Here is a 15,215-nt window from a genome sequence, read left to right as displayed (position 1 = left end):
ACAAAACTTGTAGTAGTATATGGTAGTAATTTACAGAGAGGCCTTTTTTGGCAGACAAAAAATCATGCTCTATATTGGGAAGATAAAAAGGTGTATTGAAAATTGTAAAGATGATGTAAGCAAATAAAATTGGGGAAATATGAAGCAATCCAAACAAACTCTATATGATGATTTCCTACCCTAGTCATTGGATCCCCCGGCCAAGGCCCAATTTGCACAGAGATACATGTGTGTATATGGTAGTAGTAATTTACAGAGAGGCCTTTTTTGGCAGACAAAAAATCATGCTCTCTCTCTCCTATTACGTATTATTATTCTCTTTTTATTAGAGTAAATAATAATAATAATAATAATAATAGGAGAGAGAGAGAGAGAGAGAGAGTGGTTATTAGAAGATTATTTACTTCTAAGTAGTTATTAATGCAGGAGTAAAAAACTACTACTACTTACTACGTCGTACTAACTACTCCCAGAGAGCGCGGTAAGACCTACAAATAGTTGGAACACCGTCGAAACTCGACCTTCCTACTACCGCTACCACTACTGGTGGACTCCTATGAAACTCTGAAGTTCGATCGAAAATGGGAAGCAGCAGAGGAGGAGGACGAGGGTGGGGAAGAAGGGTCAGGTCATTGGTGGGAAACTCCATGGGAGGTCTAAGCGGACGCGTCAACTTGGCCTCCTGGGCGGTGGCTGGAACCCTAGCTTACTTCCTCTGGATTAAGCCCTCCCAACAACTCAAGAAAGACCAAGAGGTTCCCCCCCCCCCTCTTCTCTTTTCACTTTTCCCTTTCCCTAAATTTCTTTATTTTTCTTGCAATTTTTTAAATTAAATTGTGGAGTTTTCTGTCATTCTTTGTGGATTTTGATTTTTTTTTTTTAAATTTATATTATGTATATATACACACTAAAAGGAAAGGGCAGCGCTGGCTGCAGCTTCGGATCCTTACCGTTACGTCGAGAAACGAAAACCCATCCCTGATCCTCAGGTACCTCCCCCTCCTGCCTCAACTTTTTTTTTTTTTCATTTGCGGGTCCTTTCGAAATGTAGTATTTGATCCACCTCATTGATGGAATAGTCGCGTCCTATCTATTTTCGCAGGATACTGGATTGGTATACGGTAACAAGAATAGAAGCAATAAATCTCCAGAATAATTTGCAACAGCCCCCCCCCCCCCCCCCCCCCTCTCTCCCCCTCACCGTAAGTTGGTTATTTTTCTTAGGTTTCGACCGGTGCCCCATTTTCGGTTATATTATATTTGCTGCTGCTACTTTTTACAAACTTTCATGTGTACTACTAGTATGTCCATGCCTCCCAAACTTATTTGCTGCCCGATACCTTGTTCATTTCACTGAATATGCAATAATATCACCAATTCCGACACTGTCATGCTTTATACTCTGTTTTGCTAGTCAATATCTGACTGTTTCTCAACCAGCATCTATCCTCTATCAACTATCGTACTGAATGTTTTTGTGGGGGTCATCTGTTCAACATTGGTGTTCTCCACTCTGAAATCAGGAAATGCAATAAATAGAATATGCAGGAAATGTCTTTTATCTTCCTCTGTTGCTCTCCCTCGTACACGTACAAGATGCATGCACACATGCACGCGCGCGCGCGCCAGGCACTTTTCCTATGTTTTTTAGTTGTGTACTAACTTACCATGAGGAGAAGATAAATGAATTGTAAACAGTCAATGGTAATCTTACTGCTTTATATGGTTCATGAGCCAAAACGGTTGGACGGTCGAATGTTCTCCAAGTATCTGATTGAACATAGTAGGGGGAATAGGACGGTGAATAAATGAAGCGAAATTATCAATGTTATGCTTCAGGCTTTGTTGCGTCAAAATGGTGGCTGAGCGAATCTATATTGGTGAGAGCGATGGACAGAGTGCTTGGGATACAGCCAGTTCGAGTAATTTCTGTACATACGATAACTCGGGATAGGGAAATTGATTATGTTCAAGACATGATGTTATTGAAGATGATGGTCACAGCATTCCCATTGTTAACCACTTCGATTTGGTGGATTGGGAGAAAATTTTAATATGTTGGCGATGTCATGCTGCCTTTTTCCTGCTTTACTAGGAGGTGGAGGTTAGATATGTAAATTATCATAGATGTAATATCCAATATGGTGGATTTTGACTTGGCACCCCCCGGTTCTGCAACTTAGTTCTCAGTAGTAATTGCAAAAAAGTAAATTTGCGCCACACGCTTCCCTGGTCCATCTTGTTATACCTTGTGCAGCGTGGCCTTATGCCCATTCAAAGAACTGTTAAATGTCTTAACGAGATAATTAGTCAAGCCTCCATTTGGTATCTTTAATGAGTATGACACATGTGGTCATTATGCATTGGTGTTGCGAGTCTGATGTGGTTGGGTAAATCAAGGTATTGGATGCCAGTAATTGGATCTCATTATATAAACACGAGTTCAAATTTCAAAATTAATGGTCTTCAAGTTACACAATTTCTGGAAACTCTATTTTTCCTGTCAAAGCCCATTTTGTAATATTTATTGGTAGACATCCTCTATTTTGTCAGGGTCTTGAAGTTTTTTTTTTTTTTTTTTTTGATGTTGGTTTTCCGTTCAATTTGTTATGCTTACTTAATAAGGTAATAAACTATGGGGTTAATGTGATTATAATGTGTGATAATTTCACTGTTTTGTTTAGCAGACCTATTTGTATAAATAATGTGACCCCTTACTTGGAGATTTGAAGACTTATCAAGCTTTTGGCTGATTATAGTTTGTGCCTTCCCTTGATACTCTTGTGGTTTGAGATTGTTTAATATTTCGACAAAATTAATTTGCTGGCATCATTTATTTACTTTGTATCCAGCAGGCTACTACTGAACTTGGATTTGTTATCTGTGAAGATATTGTCTTTCAAATTGAATGAAATGGAAGATATAGCTTCATTAATTTTTTATGTGATTTTCCCTTGATCTAGATGGAGTTTTTAAATTTATCTCAACCTATTGCTTTCTGTGTATGGCATTAAGCTTCTTCTTTTTCTCAGCATAGGTAATGCTGCATTGTCCATGCACATTGTTATTTTTCTTTCCACGCATTTGGTAAGTGTGCACGATGTCATTTATTTTTTCCCCCTCTTGGTGAGCGTCCAAAATGTCATTTACAAATACCCAGCAGACAAAGGGTGTTGAGCTTCTTTTGCTTTACCGTTAGTTTAACATCTTATTTGTCCAGTGAATCTATAATCTAATACTTCAGGCCAGCCAACATTCCCAGAAAATTTGCATGCTGAAATTTGTCTCGTTGCAGCATGAACAGATAAATGATATAGTTGCCTCTTATAATTTCTTTTATGGGTCATGTTTCTTCCTGTCTTGCTAATTGCCTGATAAAATAGCAACTCATTCTTCCCCAAGCATTTCCTCACAGCTTGCAGGTTTAGGGTTTATTGACATGCTTACATTTGCCTTTTGAGCGACAAAGCAATTTTACAATGGGATGACTTTGATGCACCCTCGGTCATAAGAACATTGGGACTCGTTTCCATTGTACTTTTCAAATTTTTTGGCCTCTTTTGTTCACGTAGTACATATATCATTGACACTCGCCTTGAAAGCTGCCCTGCAACTAATTCTTTTTTTCAATGGAAAACTTGGTCATTAGATTCTTTCTATTGGCTGGATGATTACTTCTGCAGTGTTTAGTAGGGCAAAGACTTCTAAGATTCTTTTCTTTCATTTCATTCACTTGTGTTTTTCTTTTAAGCAGGCAGTAGTTAGCCAAATTAATAGAGACATAGCCTTGCCGGTTTCTAACTGCATGGTCTGAAATGGCGGGGCATTAACTTTAGTCCCAACATTCCTCTAGAAGAAGGGTGAGTTTTAGAGTTTAAACATATTTTTATCCCTTTAGACATAAAAGCTACAAATTAAGAGTGTATACAGAGTTTAAACATAAACCCGTATGGATAGGAGATTATTTGAAATAATTATAGTAACACTTTTTATGCTGTGTGATGTATGTGAAATAAAAAAAGTGATCAAAAAGATAAAAAGGTTAATTGAAAATGCGAGGTGAGAGTTCATATTGTATATTGCTCTCCTAATCTGGGAAAAATTATGTGCTGGCAGTGAAAACTATGCGGCTATTTTTGGATCGAGGGATTTGGGTGGCTTTGCATTTCAAATTCTCGATCCAAATCCCCCCACTTGCTTGGATGGTTTACGGGAGATTAGAATTTGAATTCCATCATCCCGTAGCAGGAATTTCATCAATGGGTAAAATTGGTGAACTTCAAATCCATTCGAGAATTAAGTCTTCAAATTCCTCGATTGCATGCATTACGTTACCCATAAACTGTTGCCTGTTGCTTGTGTTGTATTGAAATAAGGATCAATTGACAAAGCACAATTGAATGAGTCTAGCACAGTTGAATGATTAGTTCGCAAGCTTGCTCAATCAAAATTCAAGGTCGAACACGCGTTGCATCATTGATCGAGTAGCCTGACGGGTTCGAGTTTGAGTCTAATATGTGATGTTCTAAAGCTCACCAAGACAAATGATCGAACGGCGCTCTGCAAATATTTGCTTCTGGTCTTTGGAGAGAAGAGAACGAGAAATCTAAACTGCTTCATGAGTTTCTATCCCAACTTCAGCCAGTTGTAGAGGCACACGTTCAATAGAAGCATGGTCTGCTCAAGCGCGGATAAGGAGTCCAATCAATCATCATCTACAGCTGAATTGGTTATTCATATGCGTACTCTGATCAGCCTATAAACACTAATAACAAAAGTTGTGTACATTCACTAAGCAGTAATTTCACATCTATAACATCCGTTTCCACATTAAATTACAAAACGCTCTGAGAATCATTGCGCCAACCTGTATTGGCTTTGGCCTAATTGGCCATTTTAGTTGTGTTTTTTCTTTTTTTTTTTTTGGAATTATCGAGACTACCAATATGTCAGGGAGCAAAATATGATAATAATGAAGATTGCACAACAATATTTTCTCTTACCTTCTGGCTTATTAAACGAACCAGACGAGACAACAAAAGAATAGAACAGAGGAGAACCAAGTACTTTCATTCTGCCTGCCTAAAACAAAGAGCCAAGTTACTGATGCTAGCGAACCTACCATCACGCTTTCCTGTGTGTAGTTAATTTGGTCGACATGTTTAACAACGCACATCTTACAGAAAAGCAGGATAAACAAAGATTGATCCTAACCACTGAGCATAAATTTCTGGGTCCTACAACAAAGCCACCTAAAGTATTGGAGTTATAGTGAAAAAAAAGGGCATCTAACTGTCTTCACTTTTAGGGGGAAAAAATGAAAAGAAAGAGACCACCTAAGCCATCAGCCCATCGGCCATCACAATCTCAATTCACAAGCTTTTTTTGAACTATATGATCCTCTTGACTAACTCTTAACAATTCGGTTGTTCCAAGAAAACCTCGACTTAGGTATTAGCCTGCTCAAAAGGGACTCGAACATAGAGCCGTCCGTGCAGGCTAACGACAGCAGAAGTCTGGAGTGGATCAATTCTAGCGGGCAAGCTCACCACCTGAAAAGCACAGACACCTCCTGGTGAAACATAAAGCAACAATTTATGCTCAAAATATTAACATCCAGTGACAGTCTCTCTGGTCGATCTCACTCTTTATAAGCCCATGATGTCTAAAATATGTTGACCAAGAATACCTTAACTGACTATCAAATGCACGAAATGTACATGTCCCTAAAAGAAATAGCACAAAATGTTGATAATGCACAAATTACCACAAGATTCTTCTTAATCCATAAAAGAGTTTCTTAAAAGCAACATAGATCAAAATAGAGTTGATTTTTTTGCTACAACAAACAAATACTATCACCTTATAGAAAAATTTATGGAACATCACAAAGAAAATACAAAAAATGGAATTGGAGATTGTGGACCATCATAGTATCAGTTGTAGACAGAATATATTCAACATGTCGTTTGTGCAAACAGCTAAGCTCCCCCCACAACTCCAGTGCTAAAATAGTAACTTTTTCCCAAAGAACCGTAATTGGTTAGACATTAGCCACATATATTGCATGTCAGAGACATCCACACTATCCTGCTCTTAAATAGTTAGATTTAATAAGATTTGGTTTCATTCTCAATAACATCAATTCAGTTCTCATTTTGGAGTTCAAATAACATAATAAGATATTGATTATGGTCGCCACAGAAAACCAAATTTATCTTTTCTCAAATCAAATATTATTTGTCAAGGAAACCATATATTCATGACCTAACTGGATTTGGAAGTCGCAGGCAAGTTCTATCTACCAAATGACACATAATCACAATGAATAATGAACAAATCTACTGACATAAGCACAAAAAAATGGGTATGTTCAAATCCCTGTACAAGGAAGCATCAGAGGTTTCCAACTTTAATACTTAGAAAAGGCATACCTTCTTGAAGGCCGTAATACCCCATGGATTATCAGGTTGCTCAGGCTGACCAGTAATGACCAGCCGTCCAGCTGGATCAGATTGGACTCGCACCTAATTTTACCAAAATATAAGAGTAGAAGCAAATATAATCGCATCAATCAGTTTCAAATAGGGCAGAAAGAACAAGACCAATAAGCACAATATCACTTTCATACATGAAATACTCCAACCAGAGATCCAATTTCATTTCATATGATACTTCATATTCACTTAAAAAAAGAACCAGGCATGTGAAGATCCAAAAGCAACAAGATTATGAGAATAAGTAGACACCCAATGCACATTGAATTCCATCTAAAACTGGGTAGAACTATTGAAAGCAAGCACAAAAGAACAAACTAAGTTCACAGGTAATAAACTAGGCACTGTAGATACACACCTCTTCACGCAAAAGCCCTGGGACAAGAGCATAAACTTCAAAGCAATCTTTCTGCAAATAGCAAACATCAAATATTTGGTAGAAAAGAGTGGAGGAGAACCTTAACATGGGAGTAATTCACAGTTCAGATGAGTCTGGTGTAAACTTACAGTTTCACGAACATTTATCTTCACCCAATCAGCAGGAGGGCCAACATCAACTACTGTTGTGACCAATCTGGCAAGTTGAAGTACTTAGCATTGCATGAAAAGCTAGAGAGTAACCTAATTAATTATCACAACTATTTAAACAAATAAAAAGGGCTCTTTTATATTGAAATTTTCATAGACCAAAACTCATTCAGGCCACACATCATTATAGCTGCAGTTGACAACAAACTCATTCAGGCATCACAATGAATAAGAAGCAAGCTCATTCAGGCAAAGAAGGCCCATTGCCACAGCATGTACTTCTGCCTTGAGGTTTTCATTACTACTTCAAAAGAAGTTTTGACCTATATAGTGTTTTCCCTTTCAATTTTCCAATGAAGTAATGTATAAAGTGAATTGAAAACTTTAATTTTCCCATCCTCCCAAAGGCAAAAATCAATTGCGGTCAAGAAAACAACAACACTGAAGTTGCATTAGACAAGGTCAAGCAAGCTTTTCTTAAAAAGCTTCCAGAGTATGATGCTCAAATTATTGTTGTTTGCCTAATATAAGAGCTAAAAAACCTGCCAAGTAAAGATTCTGGAACCAATGGAATGCCGACTACAAAAATAGAAATAGGGTCAGCAGATGAGCTACTTTTGTGGTCATTTTGACTAGCCTCTAAGACAAAATTCACATTAATTTACTATGTATGCAAATGATTAGAACGTGTTTAGGAGGTTAAACTGTTTAAGCCAAGCAACCTTTTAGCCAACAATCACGCCAAGCTGAAAAATTTAAAAGTGCAGGCAACACCGTCAAAGTAACTCAGAGTGCAAAGTGGCTTTCATTATCACCTCTCTATCCAAGCTTATGTAATCAATCACTCCAACGAGATTATAACTAAAGACGATAACAGAAAAAAAGAATAAAAAACTTGAGACTTAACTGCCTGTAAGTTTCAGTTCTCTGGGCCTTCACAGGAAGCTCCATCTCACTTGTTCTCTTCTGTTTAAGTGAGCCTAAAATCATGCAACAAATAGGATTAACAGATTACTTTTAAACACAAATGTGAACATAAGTGATTGCTTATGTTATATACCAATAACAAATATAATAAGATGTTTTATTTGTAAAGACATCTTAGTGCCAGAGAGTGCATGAATCATAAAATAACAATGAAAATCCATACAAATTCCACAGCCTATAGGATTCTGTTATCAAAAAACCTAGAAAAACCACATTTCACATGTGAGGACTGAGGACTAGTCACTTTTGCTATTATAAATCATGCTATACCTGGACAAAGCTGAAACCAAAAAAGATATTTCCCCTTATTCTCTTACCAATGCTTTTCACTTTGTTTTCACGCTTCTGCATATTGTTGGGACTTTTATCCTAACAAAGCATGGTCCAAAGAAAAGCAAGTCAACACCAAGAGTTAACCAATAAATATGGCATTCATAACAAGTACAAAATCATGAAAAGCATATCAAAGGTTAGAATTTCCAGACCTTTACAATAGGCTCGCCAACCTCACCATATCCAAAAAGTCGTTGAACATGCCAACCTTGCATAGCACGAGCAGCAGCATCTCTTCTTGCCCTACCAGATCCTGAAGCTTGGTAACCATTGCCCTGCACAAGGACTCAGATGAATTTAGTAATATCTTCAGAGGGAGGGAGAGGGCGAAGGCGAGGAGGAGGGCATGGGGAGGGAGAGAAAGAGAGAGATGAAGGGGGGAGGAAGGGAGAGAGAGAGAGAGAGAGAGAGGGACAGGATAAGGAGGAGAGAGAGGGAGGGAGAGAGGTCCCCAAAGTGAATCACACCAAATTCATGTTTCTATCCAAGTCAGTTTGCCAAATTGTTGGAGATAGAGTTTATTCAAAATAATTATGTGACGACCATCTGGCCAAATATTAGCAAGTTAAATATAATGTTTGAAAAGCTAATTGATATTGCATTTCCTTGACTCCATGTTAATCAGCTTTCAATTTACCAACTGTTATCAGTAATGTTAGGATTTTCAGCATTGCTCATTTCCTATAGCAATATCCATAGTCCATGTTGTCTGCTTGACTGTCTGATATGTGGGCCTAAAAAGTCACAATCAGCAGAAAAGTATTATTCATCCTCAAAACCACCTAGATACCTTAAGTCTCTGCAAAAAAGAGAGGTAGATGTTTTGAAAATTTGGATAAACCTACTTGTCAGGGCTTCAACCCTAAATTACTTTATGTAGTTCATAAATTTGAAACCTAGAAATTTTAAAATATTTATCCAAGAGCAAAAAATGAAGGTTGTATAAATATTACCTTTTAAAGTCAAATCAATTTGCGTATGTTTTATAATGCCAATGCATGTGTGAGTGTTAGAAATGAATAGCAATCTTTGTCAGTCTAATAAAGAGCTAAAGGAAATAATAAACATATATGCAAAAACCAATTATCTTGTGAAAGTAAGCTCACCTCATTGTCAGCACCAGCTGATTCAGGGACAGCAGCAACAGGGAACTGGAGCTCACCACTTTGTATCTTATACCTTTCATATTCTAAAAGAGACTAAATGCAGAAAAAAGAAGAATCAACAAGCTAAGAAAAGTCCAACATTATATCGATCATGTTCTCCCAAAAATCTAAGTTGAGAAATAGCATGCACCATTCTCCACTCCAATTTGTAGATGCAAATGTCCTTTATCCAAAATAGCTCAAATAACTATCAATATTCAATTACTTTTCCCGGGACAACAGATAGCTGAACCAGGATTTTATCAAGGACCCACTACCAAGTAAACATTGGAGGGACTATCAGTACCATACCAAAAATGCTTGCCATGACATTTCAATCTTGGACAAGAGCTTAATTTGTAGTACAACTATCATATAGTGATGTATGACTACCTGCTTCCTCAGACTTGATTTGTGGCCAAATAATTGTTGCAAAATGGATGAAAGCTACATGAAAATCATGATGTATGTAAGCTAAAAAAGGACTGGAACATGGGGCATAATACCTTCTCATAGAAAATGCGGAATGTCCAGGAAACTGTAGTGCAAGTCCTGAAAGGAATGGAAAACTCCAGTCTCAGATAAATCCAGCTCTATAAAATGAATAGATAAATTCAACAACCAGTTCCTTTACATTTCAAAAATCAGAACTAAATATAATGGAATGCAAAACTACATCCTGAGATGATACACATTTTGTGACATCTGTCAACCAACTACACAGTCAAAGAAGCGCAAAAGAACAAAAGGCTATTCTATTCATACATGTATAATTTCAACATAACATATTCAACTCACTTGGGAGGATGAAAGGATTCACCAACTTGCCGCCACAACTTGGATCCAGTGACCTACAGGAGAAGTTCGTTTTGATATGATTGCCAGAAAATTTTCATATAAATTAAAAAAAAAAAAAAAGTTCTATCAGCTCTATACCCCATGGCCCAGCATCATCGATCCTCACCCTCTCCCCCTATTTACCTTAGAACTCTAATTTCTGTAGAATGTTTATTTCTGATGATTTGACATCAGAATATTCTGGTACAGAATCCTCATAAACATGTGCAAGATTTGGTTGCTGATCCTACTATATCAGCCATGACAACGCGGTCTCAGTAAAATACCACTTATTCTCCAAATTCTGAGGTCAAATCATCCTCCAGTTTCTTACCCAACTGTTTGTCTCTTCTGTGGGTATCCTCTTTTTCACCTTCCACTACTCTCTTGCAGATGATCACAAAGGAGAGATGCATGCGTGCGTTTGTGAGAGAGAGAGAGAGGTCTCTGAAGTTCCCTCGGCATTTTCTCTGTCAGCATTCTAATTCTCGATGTTTGAATTCAACCTTAAATTCAGGTAGGTGACAGTTGTTCTTCTTTTTTTTTTAATGTAAACTGACCAATATCTTGTTTGGAAGGCGACATTATATATTTACTAAGGGTGAATAGACAATTTTTTGATTTGGCGGGCCAATTACAAATCAAACCAAACCCACATGTAAACATATAACTGATGATGGCCTAATTACTAGCTTCCGCTTTCCTCAATTACCACTAAAGCTGTTTCATCATTAAAATTTCCATGCATAAGAAGCTACTACATACATCATCCATCATCCATACCTTAAGAGCAGGCAAGTAAAGAAATACCTAATTGCCCAGACAATAGAATTCAAGGGCTCTTAAACAAATGCCAATTATTTATCTCTTCCAGCATAGAAACATAACAAAGCAAATTAAATCAGGCAAAAGCACATGTACCAGATCATAGCCGCCCAATCTAATGACAGATCTCCATAACCTAGCAGCCAAAAACATAAATTGTTCATGATATACCAACAATCATACTAGGAAGATAAAATCGCACAATCACAACAAAGGGGAACATACTTGCAAAGGTTAAGAGGCTGCCCATAAAACTTGGGTGGTTTAAAATCCATTCCCCTCTCCCTGTAAAAAGTTTCAAGTTCCTTTACAAATGCCGCTTGTTCCTCTGGTGTTCCATCGTCACCCTCAAGCATCTAGAAATCAGAAAAAGAAAACATAAATTGACACCAAAGTTGACAATAACTTCACTTTCAAATTTGATCCAGTGTAAGACTTGATAGATTTCCATTTACTATCTCTTCTATTTGATATTATAAAAAAACAAAAAACAAAAAAACCTGGGCATCCTTAGCTACATGTTTCGATGCTTCCCCACTATGACTTCCAGACCTCTTGCTTGAATATTTCATAGGTAAATCAGGTGTAGCTGGCTGACGCTTATTTACAGCTGGAGCGTCACCTGCTTCTGGTTTAGTTATTCTGGTCGCTGTCTTGTCACCCAACTTGACATTGTCATCAGATACTGTAGCCGGAAGGACTGATTTAACACCGGGTTCTTTGTGTCCATTTAGGGTATCTTCAGTCTCATTCTCAAGAAAATCTTCTGCCGAACCTTTCACCATTTCTTCACCCTCACCCTGAGGAGCCTCATCCGCAGCTTCTTTCTTTTTGGGAGGAACCTCACTCACTGGTAATTGAAAGGGCAGTTGTCCATTCTGGGTATGGTTCTTTGGCTCGTCGGCCTTTTCAAAAGCCTTTTGGTCCTCGAAGAGACTGTCAACAGCATCTTCAACCTCATTGCTATTTTCAGGGGAGGTTTCTTCTTTTGCTGCACTCGAAACGACCTTCATTCTGGTTTCAGCAACCAATTGCTCCTCTTCCTCTGCCGCTTCTGCCTTGTTGGTGGCCTCCTTGTTTGGTTCCTCCAATGCACCACTGGGGTTATCTTCGTTAGGTTCCTCTGTCGTATCAACCTCCTTATTATCCTTGTTTGGTTCCTCTGACTGAGCTTTAGCACCATTTGAGCCGTCAACCTCAGAACCGCCGGCAAAACTTCCATCCTCAGCTTCAATTTTGGACATGTTTAGGTCGCTTCCTTTGGCCTTGATGTTGGTTGGTCGGTCCACCTCCAGTTGAACATTGGGCTCACCGTGTTCCTCGTGGGCAAGAGGATCAGCTGCAGCTTCAGCGTTTCCCTGTAATTCAGGAGAGGTTTGGTGGGAGGGAAGTTGTTGACCCTGAGGCTTGTTGACATGTGCATCTGGAGTACCAAGTGCGTCATCAGATTTGGTTTCGTGACTTAACCCCTCCTGGGGCATTTTTCCTGCATCTTCCATCTCCACATCACTTTTATCCATTTGGGAAGTCTACTGCAAGGGAACAGAACAAACATTTACCACCAATTCCCAGAATTACACGTTAGTAACAACTATCCGGGAGGCATACAACGAAACGAATATCAGATTTTTTTTTTCGGGTGTGGTAGAAGAAAGATAAGCCTTTTATATATAGCCACCCACAAAGAAAAAAATTTTTTTTTTGGGGAAAAAAATGTGTTATGGTTTGGGAGAAAACGAATAAGCCATTGAAATCTTTAGAAAGGAGAAATAATCAAGAAAAAAGAAGAAGAAAAAGAAGAAGAAGAAGACGGAAAAGCTATGAAAAGATGAAACGTCAAAAGGAAAGGAGTAAAAAGCAGACAGAGAAGGCGCACCCCAGCCTGCCTAGAGTAATTAAGCGTAGGAGGACGAAATTAGGGATCGGTTCGTTTGTTGATGACTCCGTCGTATCACGTTACAGAAGGAAGGGGGGGGGGGTGTTGGGGGGAAGGGAATTAATAAAAGAAAGAAAATTATATATGGAAAAGCAGGATAAGGCAAGAAATCACTAAAATGGTATATAAGGACGTAAACGAGAGAGAAGGAATAGCAGTAAAATGGAAATGGAAAAAGAAGAAGAAGAAGAAGCGGGGGAGGAGATAGAGAAACGTACCTTGATTGGGAGCGGGGGACGGTGGCGGGGGCGGCCAGGGTTGGGCGGGCGGGGAAGAATTAATTAGGAGGTGGGAAATACGAAAGCAAGGAGGTGGGCTTTTTGTTTTTTGTTTTGGGGAGGAGGGGAGGGTTAATTAGGGTTTGGTGATGAGGGAGGGAGATAACAATTAACAGTAGAGGGGAGTGGGAAATGTTGTGTAGAGAAGAGAAGAGAAGAGAAGGGAGAGGGTACGGTGGTAAATTGAAATTGAAGAAAAGAAGGCGGAGACAGTGCAGAAGCAGAGGAGGCCGGTGAGGAAGGGACACGGAGGGGAGGAGAGGAGAAGACAGGCAACAAATATTTGGAGATACTACTGTACGATACTACACTACACTACTCTGCTCTGCTTGCTTACTTCCTTGCTACATCACCAACGACGACATATCCAAATCCCTAATACACTACTACCTAACCATCCGATCCCCCCATTGCCTTTTGCCTTTTGCCTTGGCCTTGTCCTTGTGTGTGTAGTGCTGCCAATCCAAATCCAAAAAAATATACTAATGCTGGTAAGTAAGTAAGCAGACCTTTTTTCTGAAGAAAAGAAGAGGAGGAGCCGTGCCGGGGGGGGGGGGGGGGTCCGATGAGATTAGAGCGAGAGAGAGAGAGGGTACTATGATCCGCCACTAATAATTAGTAGTAGTACCATTCCATGGGACTTTGGTAGCTCTGTCGGAGGATGGATAGGTTTGAGATTAGATAAAGAGAAGAAGAATCCTAAAAGATAGATAGATAGATACCCACTGTCAAATTACTCCTCCTCTTCCGTCCATCCTAATGATTAATTTATTACTACTGTATATATATATATATATATATATATATATGGTAAGTAAATATTTGATTTGGGTGCGTGCGTGACTGCGTATGTACGTGCAAAGGCAGAAAGAATGAAAGAAAGAAAACTCGCAAAGAAAGAAAGCCCACCAAATTTCGCTCCGTGTGTCTGTGTGTGAGAGAGAGAGAGGGAGGCAGAGAAGGGTGCGGCGCGGATTCCTAGTTCAAATACTTAGACCGGGTTTACCTCTCTCTCTCTCTCTCTCTCTCTGAGACAACAACAAATACACACTACTCTAACCAATTCATTCGTTCAAAAATCAAAAATCCTCTAGAGAGGCTTTGTTTGTATCAGGACTAACAGATACACGGACCTTATTATTAGATCAAGAAAATGTTCTGATACAACTCTTGAATTTTTTGTTGATTACTGGGTTTGTTTGGATTCATTGTTTTTTGGTCTGTTTTTGAAAAACTGTTTTTCACATTCCAAATGCTACAGTAATGTGTATTTCAAAAACAACTCCAAAAACACTATATCCAAACAATATATCAAAAACAACTCCAAATACATATTTAATATGTTTATTTCAATTTGTATATTTCAATTATGTATAGGATATATATATTATATTAATTTATATTTTATTTTATATAAAATATATTTTTATATTTCTATAATATATTTATACAAATATTATGTATTATATAAATTATATATAATATAAATATGTAATTATACAAATTTATGAATATTAAATATTAAAAATTATATATTTAATATATACATAATATATATGTTTATGTATAGTTATAATATACATTTATATTATGTATTATATATAATATTATACATTTATACATTTATATTAATTTACATAATATTAATTATACATTTATACATGATATTAATACCTTTATACATTTATATTTATTATATTAATACACCTATACATAATATTAATATATATTTATAATATATTAATTTATACATTTATAATTTATACACATTTATAATAACAAACATTTATTATGTATTATATATAATATAAATGCATTTATAAATACATAAATGCATTTATTTATAAAT

The 15,215-nt window shown here is 37.6% G+C and overlaps 1 protein-coding gene and 1 long non-coding RNA gene across 5 annotated transcripts; one reads left to right on the top strand and one right to left on the bottom strand.

Moving 5' to 3' along the window:
• Positions 1 to 280: 280 nt before the first annotated feature.
• LOC140015016 (uncharacterized) lies at positions 281 to 4,777 on the top strand. Its single transcript, XR_011821776.1, has 4 exons — positions 281 to 755; positions 915 to 989; positions 1,103 to 3,860; positions 4,117 to 4,777. It is a non-coding gene; the product is annotated as an uncharacterized lncRNA (long non-coding RNA).
• Positions 4,778 to 5,051: 274 nt separating this feature from the next.
• Positions 5,052 to 14,133, bottom strand: LOC140015015 (uncharacterized). Of its 4 annotated transcripts, none has more exons than XR_011821775.1 (14): positions 13,307 to 14,133; positions 11,653 to 12,684; positions 11,378 to 11,508; positions 11,249 to 11,288; positions 10,289 to 10,341; positions 9,997 to 10,042; positions 9,452 to 9,544; positions 8,498 to 8,620; positions 8,283 to 8,381; positions 7,933 to 8,005; positions 7,005 to 7,071; positions 6,856 to 6,906; positions 6,435 to 6,527; positions 5,052 to 5,552 (listed from the first exon to the last, which is right to left on the bottom strand). XR_011821775.1 is itself a non-coding variant. In XM_072066803.1 (14 exons), the coding sequence occupies exons 2-14, from the start codon at positions 12,670 to 12,672 to the stop codon at positions 5,448 to 5,450; spliced, it is 1,947 nt and encodes a 648-aa protein (XP_071922904.1). In that variant the 5' UTR covers positions 12,673 to 12,684; positions 13,307 to 14,127; the 3' UTR covers positions 5,052 to 5,447. The 4 variants fall into 4 exon arrangements, 3 of the variants coding, with proteins under 3 accessions (XP_071922904.1, XP_071922905.1, XP_071922906.1); XM_072066803.1 differs by having other exon boundaries at positions 8,330 to 8,381; positions 13,307 to 14,127; XM_072066804.1 differs by having other exon boundaries at positions 8,330 to 8,381; positions 11,653 to 12,681; positions 13,307 to 14,127.
• Between the last annotated feature and the right edge of the window lie 1,082 nt (positions 14,134 to 15,215).

Source organism: Coffea arabica, chromosome 10e (assembly GCF_036785885.1).
Source record: "Coffea arabica cultivar ET-39 chromosome 10e, Coffea Arabica ET-39 HiFi, whole genome shotgun sequence".
NCBI classification, from domain to species: domain Eukaryota; kingdom Viridiplantae; phylum Streptophyta; class Magnoliopsida; order Gentianales; family Rubiaceae; genus Coffea; species Coffea arabica.
Note: the sequence above shows the minus strand (reverse complement) of the source record. Positions and strands in the feature narration are given on the sequence as shown.

What these genes read in the sequence shown, in the direction of transcription:
- LOC140015015 (XM_072066803.1), bottom strand. Translation starts at nt 12,672, where the DNA reads ATGGATAAAAGTGATGTGGAGATGGAAGATGCAGGAAAAATGCCCCAG. An exon ending in AAACAAAGTGAAAAGCATTG is followed by an intron (nt 8,006 to 8,329) that starts GTAAGAGAATAA and finishes GCATGATTTTAG; the next exon opens with GCTCACTTAAACAGAAGAGA. An exon ending in AGAACTGAAACTTACAGGCA is followed by an intron (nt 7,072 to 7,932) that starts GTTAAGTCTCAA and finishes TCAACTTGCCAG; the next exon opens with ATTGGTCACAACAGTAGTTG.